Genomic DNA, 13,710 nt, shown 5'->3' with positions numbered 1-13,710 from the left:
TAAATATTGTTCGTCCCAAAATACTCTTGTTAGTAAGGGTGAAAATAGGCCAGGCCTGTTTTGTAGCCTATCGGTCTGAGCCTGGCTTGTGGCATGTTACAAGCTTATTCTTCAACTTGAGCCTGACTTGAAACCTGTTAAAAAGTCTATATTTTTAAAAAATTTAAATTACAGTTATATTTTTTAAAAAAAGGCTAAGATTAAAAAAAATGCATAATAATTAATTTTTTAGTCTTGTCTTTTATTTAAATTTTAGTATCATAAGTACTATTTTAAATCTTAATTACAATTTACAAGGATATTATTGAAAACTAGTTGTAACTATATGTTAAAATTTGGAACAAGACTACGTTCAAGTACATACAAAAAAATTAAAATTAAGACAAATAAATAAAGAGAAAAAAACTATGAATTTTACAATGAATAAAGAGGATATCATAATTTAAGCAAAATTATATTTATATCTTCACTAGTCAACTAAACTTTAAAATCTAAGGAAGGATTAAGCTATTAACCATATATTAAAATTAAAAAATAAATTCAAAGAGCACATTAACAATAGTACCATTAACTAATTTTTTCATATATTATAATTATAAATTTTTAAAAGGCTCGGGCCAGTCTAAACCTTGCCTATTCAGTTAAATAGGCTTTCAAACAAGTTTGAACCTGTTTCTTTTGAAAAACAAACCAGGCCAAACACAGGCTAGGCCATAGGCCCCTGAAAAGTTACTTGGTCTATTTCTACCCATACTTGTTAATCATGTGTATTAGAATGGAAACCTTTTAATATGTGCAATCATAATATGGACTACTTTGGGTTATTTAAAATTATAAAAAGGTTAAATTGAATTTGAATGATTCAAGACTTTGGATGGTCTAGATTAAGATAAACATAATATTACCTCTGGTTCTAAGTATAAGAGCTAGTCGGAGATTTAATTTAATTCTAAATATAATATACCAATTTACTTTGTGACATGTATTTATTCATTTTTTTAAGTAGTTCCTATTACGACTGTATATGTTAAGGGGTTTTTATTTTAATGCACATTATTAACAAGGACCGAAAAGTAGTAATATTTTTTAGATTCAATTGTTTTTTGGTAACTTATATGTTGAGCAATCCATGTTTGCATTATAATTAATAGATCATGAGTATAGGATATTTATGATTGAGAAAAACCGACAAAAGTTAACAATAAAACCAAGTGTACCAAGATCAAGATGATAGAAATAAGAGTAAAATACCCTTCTAGTTTGCATCAATTGCAAATATCTCCTCTCTATTTTAAAAACATACAGTTTAGTCTAATTATTTAACATCATTAGGAATATTTTAAAAATATTCTAAAAATATTATTTTTGACTGAAATTTAATATTAAAATAAATTTTATTTACAATTTTATCCCTTATTCTAATAAATTTTTAAATTATATTTTTACAGTTACATCAATTTCATTCTATTAAGATAAACATCAAAGATTAAATTAAAAATTTAACTAATTTTTTAATAAACATATATACTTGACTAAATATGTTTGTAAATTTTTGTAAGAAAGATGTATTTAAAAGTTGAGAATTATAAATTTAAATAATTGATAAAATCTTTTAAATTTGTATCATTTAAACTTTGTGATAAACAAAAACTATGTATTTGAAATATGTTTTTACAATTTAAAAAAATCAAAATAAATAATTTCTAATAAATGTGATAAAATATTAAAATTATAAAATTTTATGATTTAGATCAAAATTAATAAATTTATAACATATTAGAAATTTTAAAAATAATTATTTTTTATTTTATAAAAATATTTTGTGGAAAATATAAATGTCTAAATAATTATTAAGTTAAAATGAGGTATTTTGGTCAAAAAAATAATTTAAAATCAAATTTAACAGTTAACTAACAGTTTGGGTAGATGAAAATAAAATCTTAAATATAGAAGGAAGGTTTATATAACATATATTTTAACTGTAAATGAGGTTTATATATGTTTTTTAAAAAAAGGAAAGGTTTCTGTAATTGAAAAAAAATAATAGGTAATCAGTGTATTTTACTCTAGAAATAAAGATGCGCATGTGGGTATACTTTTTTTTTTTTTGGGTTTTGTTATTTTGTCCCAGGAGTATAGTCACAGATGAGGTGTTTAAATCAAGGAGAAAAAAAAGGAAGATGCAACGTGGCAAGGCGTAGTGGAGAGTTGAGAAAGAAAGAAAATTTAGAGGGGGGAAGAAAAGGAGAAAAGCCCAGCCCAAACAGCCCGCAACAAGAAAGTGGCAATACAGTAAAAATGGTGCTACTTTGCGTATGGGTTCAACTTTATCATTCATCAAACCAAAACAAATAGCTTTGGCCAAAAAAAAAAACCAAAACAAATAGCCTGCAACTGTAACACTTATTTTGGTTGTCTACTTTTATTCTGGTAAGGTCGTTTTGGTTATTGCTGGTCAAAAAAAAGGTCGTTTTGGTTATTGCTCGTTAAAAAAAAAAAAAGTCGTTGGGGTTATTTACTTTTTCAGTGTATTGATATATTGACCCCTTCGCCCTGAGGATGAAGCAAACTCCCCATCGTCCCCGGCTCCCCATTATGTGTTTTCCCCTCTCATCAAATGGCATTTATTTATCGATGTTAAATTAACAATTATTAATTATGATAATTAATAGGAAAAACTAATATGGAGGTCCTCATAGTTTATTTTAATTTTTAATTAGGTCCTTGGAAATTTTCTTTTTATTAGGTCTTTTAAGTTTTCACCGTTAAACTAGTTAGTCCCTCTTGTTTAAAGCTGTTAAATCAAAACTAACATAGTCAAAAATTCCGCTAGAAAGGGTTGAGGTGGTAACAACCACAAAAACCTTTGACAGCTAGACTGTGACTAAGCATTCATTGAGTTCCATCGTCTTCTCTAGCCAAGCGAGATTCATTGTATTTAGTTATACGCTCTCTGCTAGGGCCTCTCTCTCTCTTGAATGCTTGTGTGCTCTCTCTCTTGAATGTTTGTGTGCTCTTTCTTTTTGTATTCAGTTCTACTCTCTCTCTCTCTTCCTGTCTTCTGTGATTGTGTTCAATTCATGCTCTCTGCTTGTGCACTCTCCCACCATAGTTTATCTTTTGGTGTGCTTCAGTCCCAAACTCTTTTCTAGCCTCAAGGTGTATAGGTGAATTTGTATTTAGTTCTCGAAAAATGACGCGTAGAGAAGTTCGCTTGCCATTATTTTTTCATCTCGCTATTATTATTTATCTTATTGTGTGCTCTAGTTTCAAGTCTCCTTTGGTTGGGTTTCACTTCTGTATGCGTGTTGGAAAAGAAGATTCATACATATATAGCAGTACATTTAGAAAGGATTCTGTGGTTTTTTCAATTTGGCCGCTTATTTCATACTTGAATGACTTCAAGCTCAGAATTTCATGATAGTTTTGTTTGACCAGACTTGTAATTCAAAAGTTGCCATAAAACAACTCAAAAGGAAAAACTTCCCATACAATTATATTCGGTTCCTTGGGCTTGAAAGACGCCATTTCAGCAATGCATAATGACATAATATGCATTAGGCCATCGATGAGTTTTTATAACCTTAGAATTTACGCAAAAGCCATCTTCAAGCCCATATGGGATTTCCCCTTTAGCACCTTCGACAGCTTGTGTCGCTGGTCTAAATTTTTCTCTTCGCCCACGATTTGCGCAAAAGCCAGCTTTAGCCTCAATCTTCTGTGCTCTTACTCTTTCGAAGTATCAAGTGGCAACTTTGCTTGCTTTTTGCAGAAGTTCAATGATCTCCTGACTGCAAACCCTAGACCATTCCAACTTCCAAATGGCTTTTGCCTTTCATTCTCTGTACCCCGACTTGGCTCCACCCTTGTGTTTTCTCAATCCACGTTGCAATCTATGTCCATATGTGTGCTTAATTAGATCTTATTTAGAACCACATCATCTCTGTCAAGTTTAACTAACAGCACGTCAAAGACTTTTTAAACGGAAGGACTAACGCAATTAACTGAGCAAACAATAAACCCTTGATAAAAAGGGAAAAAAAACTCTAAGGACCTAATAAAAAACTAAGATAAACTATAAGGATCTCCATATTAGTTTTTCCTAATTAATAATCATCAAACTTCGTACCTCTTGGTCTAGACTCTTCGGCTCGACTAGAAGGACAAGTGGATTGTAGATTGCTTTTTTTTTTTTTTTGCCATTGTAGATTTTATTACTACATTCCATGAGAGATAGGTTTTTTTCACTAGGCATATGTATCAAGCAATCCTATTACGCCTCTTCAAGCGAGATTTTGAGTTTTGATTCGTCATGTTGTGAAGGACTATCCTTTTTGTTACACCCAACCTCCTTTAATTATCTAAGAATGTCGAAGTTTAGAAATCCTAGCCCTACCTAATATGGTATCACATCACCTACGAAGAGTTAGATCAAGCATCCCGTCTTGGCTAGGGTTGAGTCCAAACCCCTCCCTAAAAAGTTTTGTACCAAAAAAAAAGTTTAGAAATGCTACATACTTCCTTTTTATATTTTTTTAACTAAAGACAAAATGACATTCATAATAAAGTATTTATGAGTTGCAAATACTTAACATTCCTTTGTTAGCAAAATTGAAAGTAAAAAACAGGATTTAGATATAACAGCAATATTAGAGGAAGAGAAATTATTGATAACGGCAAGTATTTCTTACTAAGTGATGTTGAGGACAGAGGAGTCATTAGAAGAAAGCTGAAGAAATTTCTTCTCAACACAATAAACTTGTACAGAGGACTTATCTGTAGTGATTTGTAGGTTGGAGTTATAGATCCATAGATCAGCAGCTTACAAGCATTTGATATGAAAAGCAAACCCTATAAAAGCTTGGTTTTGCCATAATAATTCTTCAAGGGGCGTCCCCTCATAGCTTATAGTACCACATGACAATAATATTTCCTCTTTTTTTTTTTTTATATATTTAAAAAGTAGCACATTCCAACTATCTTTGTTCAAGCTCAAGCAAGAAAAATCATGAAGTGGGTACTACTTGGAGAAGTAGGAGGATTTAAGGTTATCAAAAGCATAAAAGAGTGCTCTTGATTTCTTGAATTGAATCATAGTGATAGCTAGAGTGATCTCTTTTCCCTTCATTAAGCAAATTGTTCCTCTTCTTTGACATAGTATTAAGTAAGCATATTACTCCATGAATGAGATAATTCAAACATTTCTTATTCAACTCCATAAGACTTCCTTCCTTTTTATAAAAAGATTAAGCTAGGTACACCAAAAAGTGCATATACTTGACTATAACCTCCTAGAAATAAGAGAGTGGTTCTTATCAAGTACGTGTTTCATTGGGAACACTATTATTAATAATAGATAAAATACTATGATTGGTAAACCCGAAAAACAAAACTAAAGATTGCCTAGATATGTCATTTAAAATTATAAATTCAAATTAAGAGTGCCATCTAAAGTCTCTCTACATTTACCTTCTATTGAAATCCCAACAATCTTTTTAGGGTGTGTTTGGATGAAACCAAACCGTGGTTTGGAAAAGTGATTCTGGAGAATAGACTCTGGGAAAAATAGATTCTGTGAAGAATAGATTTTGTAAAAAAGTGATTCTGAGAAATGAGAGTGTTTGGATAGTTGTTATCAGAAGCATTTTTTATATATACAAATTACTAAAAAAAAGACATAAGTTAATATGATAATTACAGAAAAAATAGATTTTATGATATATTTTAATTTGAAGGAATAAAATTATTAATAATATGTTTTTTACCAACATAATTAATAATACATAAGACAATATAATTAATAAATAATTAATGTGTATATATATTTATAAAATATAAGATTAAATATATTTATAAAAAATATGTTTATAAAAAAAATAACAAGATACATATCATATAGGCCCTCACACTCTCTCTTTTTTCTCCAAAAGCAAAAAAATTTTGCTTTTTCCAAAACCATGGTTTTGGAGTCAAAACCATGGTTTTGACCCAAAACCATGATTTTGGTTTTTGGAGGGGGTGTTTGGGTGACTTATCACCCAAACCATGGTTTGGGTTCCCAAACCATGGTTTGGGGTGTCACCCAAACGGAGCCTTAGTTTAATTCAATGAAGAAGGATTATTTCAATGTTAACAATATCAAAAATTTCAACAATCTTAACAATATTTTATGTGCATTTATTTTATGTTGGAAATCAATGGATAAATATGTAAATTTATCCCTAATCTTATTTCTCAGTACACCTGGTACCCTCCATTATTTTTAAGGGTGGGATTTGACCCATGATTTTTCTAGTGCAATTTTTTTGTGGCACCCAAAAAATAAGATTATGAGTAAAATTATACCACCAAAAAGATTGAGTGTCGGGTGCATAAGAATGTAAGATCAAGGCTAAATTTGTACTTTTACCCAAAATCCAAATAAAGATATTGTTAATATGCAAATAAAGAGACAATATTAAATGAAAATATTGATGAGATTTGAATTTTTAATTTGAAATAAAGAGGTTGTTAAGAATTCAATGTAAAATAAATTGCAAGGGAGACGTTGCAGGCTCGCGGAACACTATATTAGAATTCCACAATGGAAAATGTGACCCAATTTTCATCGAATATAAATAACTCATGATATTAGCAACAATGAGAATGCTTACCTTTTTTTTTTTTTGGGTTGCCTTGTTACGTTGGTGATATGATCAGTCATCAATTATTGCATGCCTCCATATATCTTTCCAAGAAAATAAAAGTAGATAGAGTATAGAAACTGGGTCTTGAGCTTAATCTAATATTAGATGAAGGCATGCATTAAAAACTACTTGAGTACTAAAAATCCACTAAATCACAGTAACGTCACAACCAAAATAAAACTATACAGAGAATATAATGAAACAAAGTCACAAGTGCTTGCGAAGTTACACGAAGCAAAGTCGAAGCTCCTGTGCAATCCTCAAGGATCACAAGTTCCTGAACTCTTCTGTCCTATCTTCCAGACGTCATCAATAACTTTTCTCTTTGCATTTATTTTGCATCAAAATCTCAAAATTCTCTCCCTATCCATTGTAGCAGCAACACGTTGAAGGCGAATAGAATAAAAGAGGAAATATGACGCACACAAGAATTGTCAAGAATGTGAAACTAAATTCCTTAGACATGGGACCAGAAATAGGAAAAATGAGATCAAGAGAAATCATGCCTGATTATTCTCCGCACTCACAGGAGCAGATATAGCGAGGAAGAGTTGTTAACACATGAAGCGAAGACTGCCCACTCCTACCTTTATAGAATCCAAAATCGTAATAAAGGATGGAAGCAGGAATGCCAAGATAAGCATTGATGAAGTCCCACTCGTGAAAAACGGAAAAGCCAACAATAAATGGAGATAGAACAACCAAAGCAGATGCATGCACCAAGGATGAAATTACGTGCACGTGTTAGGCCACTTAAAAGATGGCAGCCCCACACGCAATGGACTGAGGAACAAATAAGAAGCATAAACGCCTACTCTCACTACCCAAAAAATTAAATGCCAACAATAAAACATAAATTGTGACCCCTGAACTTCGGGAGAAAATCTAATAAAATCAAAAACTAAAATTGCTATCGTTACTCCACCTAAAATCTTAGTTAAATAAATAAGTAGTTATCTAAATCTAAATTATTCCACAAAGTGATTTAGAGTCATTTCATTTTCATCACTTTACAAAGTAACTCATGGGCTCTTCATTTTTAAAAATATTGAAAAGAGTGCAAGTAATTATATACTACCTCTGGTCCTAATTATAAGACCTCGTTTATACACTATAAATGATATCTTATAATTAAGATCGGAGGTAGTAGTTCCTTGAATTATTCGATAACTGATTTAAAATCTCATTTTCCAAGGTGGTTTTTTTCCCCTAAAAAGACCTTTAAGTTCCAATAGTATATATCCGTGCATGTGCCACCAAACCTTTTATATATCCATACCAAGACATCTAATCGGCTATTTCATCTCCATTTAATAACCATCCACATCTCAATTAGATAAAAAAAACAAACCACTACCTAAAACTGTCACGTGGACCAATCACAAAACCGTTACAAGATTTATAGGATATACAAATTTTAATCATTAAGTGTATGTTTGGATTATCATTTCCAACAGTAAAAGTGTCTTAGAAATGGTGAAACTGAGTTGGACAAAAAACGTTGTTTGACTGAGTTAACTTTTCCAACTAACTTCTGGCTTTCAACTTCAATTGGACTCAATGGAGGAAAATCTGACTTTTCAAACTACAGTTTCAAACGGTGATCATTAAAAATGAGTATCCCAGAGTTACCCTCATATTTTCCCCTCTACCTTATCTCTTTTGTTAGCATAATAAGCTTTTATTCAGACCAAATGAATTTTAATTTATATTCAAGTTTGTCTATTATATATATTTAATTAATTATCTACAATGTGTTTTTAAATTTTTTTCAGCAAGAAATATTTTTATTTTATAATTTCAAAAATAAACTATTTATATTTTATCATAATAATTTTATGTATTTTTTTTTAAAACTATTATCACATTAAACACATAAAATTTCAAATATTACTATTCAATAAAGTCTATATCCTTTGCAATCATTTTACAACTAAACTAACTTTTCTATTAATCATCCAAACAATTTTTAACTTTTTCAACTGACTCTTTAAAAGCACATATCTAAACATACCCTAACTGATTTTTATTCTAATTTCAGTTATAAAAATCAGTTGGGCTAGAAGTTAGTTTTACCCAATATCAATCCAATCATATCCTAATTAGTTACGGAGGTTCCCTTTCCTATTATTGCATATAGTACACAGTGGAAGATTATTTGAGCACTAAATTAAGAAACATATATATAGCTGGAAGCCTAGGGTGCTTGATGGGTTCCCACTTTTCCATGCTGGCCATTGCGTACGCACGCACGCAACGAGCGGGTCTGGATTCTCTCAGCGTCTCTCAGCGTCCCAATATCTACCATCAGATTGATCTAAGAGCTCACAATATGCCATATCATCATGCTATTAAAAATTAAAAATAAATCTAATTAATGCTATAAAATTGCCTTTTTTTATAAAAAAAAAACAAGAACTATTCTTTTTTTAAAAAAATCTGAGTGCAACACCTAATTTCTTAGATCTACTTGTTTTAACTGTAAAGTTTATTAAGAGTCCAAATTAATATAAATTGAGTCAGATAAGACCACAAAGAGAGGCAAAGTTCTGCCATTAAGTAAAAATACTTGATATAGTTTTGCCAGTCTCTATGGTTTTGCCTACCTTGATCTGTATTAGATTGATCTTAGATAAATTTTCCAGTCTAAGATGGATAAGTCCAAAAAAATTATATATAAATATTTGATTGTTAAGTTTTTTCATTCTTTATGGTTATCTGGATAAGTTTGAACTCTGAGCATCTCATAGATTCTCTGGCTAAAATGAGCCAGGTGAAAAAAAACTGAATATTCCATGCTAAAAATAATCCCAGTTGAAATCTAGTAAAAAAATTTACACTACAGTTCAGATTTATTTCTAATTTTTAATAACATCACGACATGGCACAATATGATCTGCGTTGGATGAATTTTAATGGCTGTGATTGCGCCGCTCAGGGACGCTGAGGGAAGAGGACGCTGAGAGTATCCTCTTCCGAATTTCACAAATATACTTTCACACATATGATAGTAGCAATGGTAATTAACGAAGGAATCATTAGCCAGCCTTTGCATCTTACTATCTTGGGAAAGGATTATAAAAGTAAAAGAAAGAAGAATGTATAAATGGAGGATTGAAAAGAGAAAAAAGGTCCAGCCCTCGAAGATGACAAGCAGGACGTGATGGTTTTGACTACGAGCCAGGTAGAAGGTGATCTCGTTTATGCTTCAGACGAGTTTTTAGAGGGAGAAATTAGAGAATAGTATAGTACTACCAGGATGTGAAACGGCCTTTTGTTATGTATTTATTTTAAAAACCCACAAACAATAAAAGCCTAACCATCGACAACAAACTGAGGTCTTTCTCTCTCTCTTTTTTCCTTAGTGTTCTGTGTACGGGATGGGATTCAGAGAGTGAGAGAAAAGTTATGTTGTGGAGGAAGAGCCGAAGAGGATATGAGAAGTATAAGAGCATTTTGGTGTTTTCCCCAACTTTTCCTGACTTTTAAGGTATTTATTTGCATTTTTTCAATAAAATAAGCCCCCAATGACACAAAAACTTTAAGGTTTAATATAATTTTTAATCCTTAAAATTTGAACCTATTTTAATTTTAGTTTCTTAAATTTTAAATCTATGATTTTAGTTTTTGGAATTTAGTTCGCGTTAAAACTTTAGTTTAATGGTATTTAAAATCTAATAGTGTCATAAACAATGTTACAGTGATAGTAATGATATCTAACTAGATTTTGTGTAGATAACAAAAAGGAAAAAAAAAAAAATCCTCAGAATGCAGCTTTTTAGTTTTTTTTTCCTCATTAACGTTGTATTCTATTATCCATATAAGATTCAGTTAAATGTCATTTAGTGAATCTACATCAGTACTTTTAATGTTATCAATAACATTTCATTAGATTTTAATACCTTTGTATGGTTAAGGATTTTTTTTTTTGACCAGTGTATGGTTAAGGATTAACACTTTAAGACAGACAAAATTTTAACACAGGCCTCAAACTTCATGGCACTGTGCTACATGGCAGGCATTGAGGCTTCGTGCAAATTTACGGGTGGACAACTCCTTATTTGGACCTATTGGTAACAATATCTGTGCAGGGTTCATCTTGTTTCCCGATGGATCCTCGTCGTATCGGCCTGCCACGCTCGGGCCCTTCTTCTTATGCCTCGTGAGGTCCTCGTCTCCACTGCTCCTTGTTTTCCAAATCTTAGAAACACCGAGTTTGGCTATCCTTCCGTTTGATGTAGAAATGGCAGTTGTTAGTTTTGAAATTGGTAGAAATTCAGCTTTTGCTTTGCACTGTTATGGAAATTCGTTTTCTTCCGGGCTTACGATATCTGGGAGACCCTTTCTCGGTACATCTTTAAACGCGAGAAATGCAGGGAAAGGTCATGTTTTTCATGCTCAAAAGCTCAATTATGGACCAGTTTGTGCTTCGCTGAAGAGTGGCTTGAACTCTGGGTTGATTAATGATGGTCTACTTTCAAGTGAATTTGAGTTTAAGCCATCATTCGATGATTATTTGAAGGAAATGGAGTCTGCCAGAACTTCCTCCAGAAATGTTAGGGTAAAGGAGCATGCTACTGGTGCTGAAGAACAGAAGAGGGAAAAGGTTATGTCGAGGAAACCAAGGTTGGATGGAGTTGAAAAAGGTGCAAAATTTGGAAAGCTTGTAGGGCGCATGAACAAAAAGAATGAGTTAGGAATTGCTGAAAAAAATGGGCCATTACAAGTAGTTGAAACAGTCATGGGCAAAGAAAGCTCCTCCGTAGGTCATATTGAGCTCAGAGGACGAAGGTTTAAACGATTTGACCTTGAGTATGACGGGAACAAAAGCAAGCTTGATATTACTGTGAAGCAGAAAAAGGAGGCAGAGGTAATGGAAAACAGGTGGTTGGAATACGGAATAAATAAATCAAAACCAGATTCTGACAGTAATTTGATTAAAAGGGAACGAAGAAAGACAGGCCATAGCAAAGGTTCACTCAATTGGAATAGTAACTGTGGGAACACCATAGAGGGGGAAGTCGGCCATAAATTACATACGTTAAAGACAGCAGGAGGAACGGACGTTACAACCAGTCAAATATGCTGCAACCCAAAAGGGAAAATGCCAGTCATAAACAAAACTGTTGTTAGCAGCAATGTTCTGCACAATGGACGCGAGAAAAGCTACACAAAAAATGAGAACGTGGGGAAAGAAAATGGACCGAAAAATCTCGACTTGAATGGAAAGAAAAGTCGTGATTATGACAACTTGGAGGTGGAAAGAGTAGCATTTAAGACTTTTGAAGAGTTCAATGGTGTTGTCAACAAGCCACAAGTTTCACACAAGGAAATGGAGGATAGAATCATGAGGCTGGCAAATTTGTATGGAGTCATTTCCTTCTTCTTTGCTTATGGAATATATAAAAATAGAAAATATTTACTCAGAAGTTTAATTTATTATTGATTTTTATTGCATTATTATTTTCATTCATGAACTAAGAAATCGAAGCAGTGTGCATGAGGAACATGTATAAGCCATGTGCTGCAGAAAAGAAGGAAAAAGGGATAAAAATATGATGCAAATAGCATTGACGATCATGAATAGGATGTCTCAATTGCCACTGAAGTATTCTTGGCGTAAAGATTAAATTAGAAGTAAAGCTGGTCTCCTAAAGATGAACTTCTGTGATTCTAAATTTATTGTTTCCTACTTACACTTCTGGAGTGGGCATTCGCTTGCTTCCATCACTGTAACTGATACCTTGAGGATAAATTTTGTTTTCATGTGATGTAGTCATCTTTTCCTTTCATTTTATGCCCTTTCATACTTGATAAATATTTGATTCTAGTGTTTTTTAGTTATTTAAATCATACTAAGTTGTGTCTTTTTCTGCCCCGTTGATCATTTTCTCAAACAGGTTGAATGGTGCTGATATAAATATTCCTGAATGGATCTTTTCTAAGATGATGAGAAGTGCAAAGATAAAATTTAATGATTATTCTATTGTGAGGGTTATCCAAAGATTGGGAAAACTAGGAAACTGGCAGCGGGTGATACAGATCATTGAATGGCTTCAAAGGCGTGAACGTTTCAAATCCCATAAGCTAGGGTACTTATATCCTTCTCTAAATCGATAGGTCTTGTGCTTGACATTATAGTTAACGTTGTGTGATGTATTATCTGGGGCATATAACTCAGATTTTGTGAAAACCTTATTTTAATTTATATTACTGGCAAATGAAAACCTTTGTTACGGTTGGCTCGTTTGAAATGGCCAGTCATACTTTCAGGCTAAATTGGAACCTTTATGGCATTGCACTTTGTTTTTATGTGCTCCCTTTTTTCTTTTCTTCTCGTTACTAAGGTGCATGTTTTCATCCTTCATGCATGTGGCTTTGATTTCTCTGCAAAATTTGTTTTCTTTATATATGGAAACGGAACTTGAAGGTCGTGAAGTTTTATTTTTGGCTAGCCCTTGGCTTTGTGTGCTTTGAGTATCCTTTAATGAGTGGATCTTCAACACCAGCCACATATACACTGCTGCTCTTGATGCACTTGGAAAGGCAAGGAGACCCATAGAGGCGCTAAATGTATTTCATGCCATGCTGGTAATGCATCATGCTCTTTTGTTGGGAAATATTCGTTTCTTGATATTGAGGTTGGAATATGGAGTTTGCATTACTTTCCTAACGCACTTTTCTTTTCTTCCAGCAACAAATGTCCACATATCCTGATTTGGTGGCTTACCATAGTATTGCTGTCACTCTTGGACAAGCAGGGCACATGAAGGAACTCTTTGATGTGATTGATATCATGCGGTTGCCACCTAAGAAGAAGTTCAAAGTAGGAGCACTTGGTAACTGGGACCCTAGGCTGGAACCTGATGTCATAGTTTATAATGCCGTAAGTTATAGTTAGTGAATAATTTGTGCAAGAGATGACAGTTTTACTTCTTTCAATTCTTTGAAGGATTTCTGGACTTTGGTCCAACTTTTAAATTCTAGATTATAAGCTGAAGCTTTGATGGAAAGTTGGATATAT

General features: G+C 32.5%; 1 protein-coding gene across 1 annotated transcript; it reads left to right on the top strand.

Moving 5' to 3' along the window:
• Positions 1-10,727: 10,727 nt before the first annotated feature.
• LOC114750634 (uncharacterized) lies at positions 10,728-13,587 on the top strand. Its single transcript, XM_028939226.1, has 4 exons — positions 10,728-12,050; positions 12,587-12,778; positions 13,196-13,277; positions 13,381-13,587. Exons 1-4 carry the CDS (start codon positions 10,930-10,932, stop codon positions 13,585-13,587), a joined length of 1,602 nt encoding a protein of 533 aa, XP_028795059.1. The 5' UTR covers positions 10,728-10,929.
• The last annotated feature ends 123 nt before the right edge of the window (positions 13,588-13,710 follow it).

This window comes from Neltuma alba, unplaced genomic scaffold, assembly GCF_004799145.2.
Source record: "Neltuma alba isolate B1F8T4 unplaced genomic scaffold, ASM479914v2 tig00006581_pilon, whole genome shotgun sequence".
NCBI lineage: Eukaryota > Viridiplantae > Streptophyta > Magnoliopsida > Fabales > Fabaceae > Neltuma > Neltuma alba.
Note: the sequence above shows the minus strand (reverse complement) of the source record. Positions and strands in the feature narration are given on the sequence as shown.

Excerpts from the sequence above, each read along its gene's own strand:
- LOC114750634 (XM_028939226.1), top strand. The coding sequence starts at position 10,930 with ATGGCAGTTGTTAGTTTTGAAATTGGTAGAAATTCAGCTTTTGCTTTG. Across the intron at positions 12,051-12,586 it reads ATCATGAGGCTGGCAAATTT|GTTGAATGGTGCTGATATAA; the intron begins GTATGGAGTCAT and ends TTTCTCAAACAG. Across the intron at positions 12,779-13,195 it reads TTCAAATCCCATAAGCTAGG|CCACATATACACTGCTGCTC; the intron begins GTACTTATATCC and ends CTTCAACACCAG.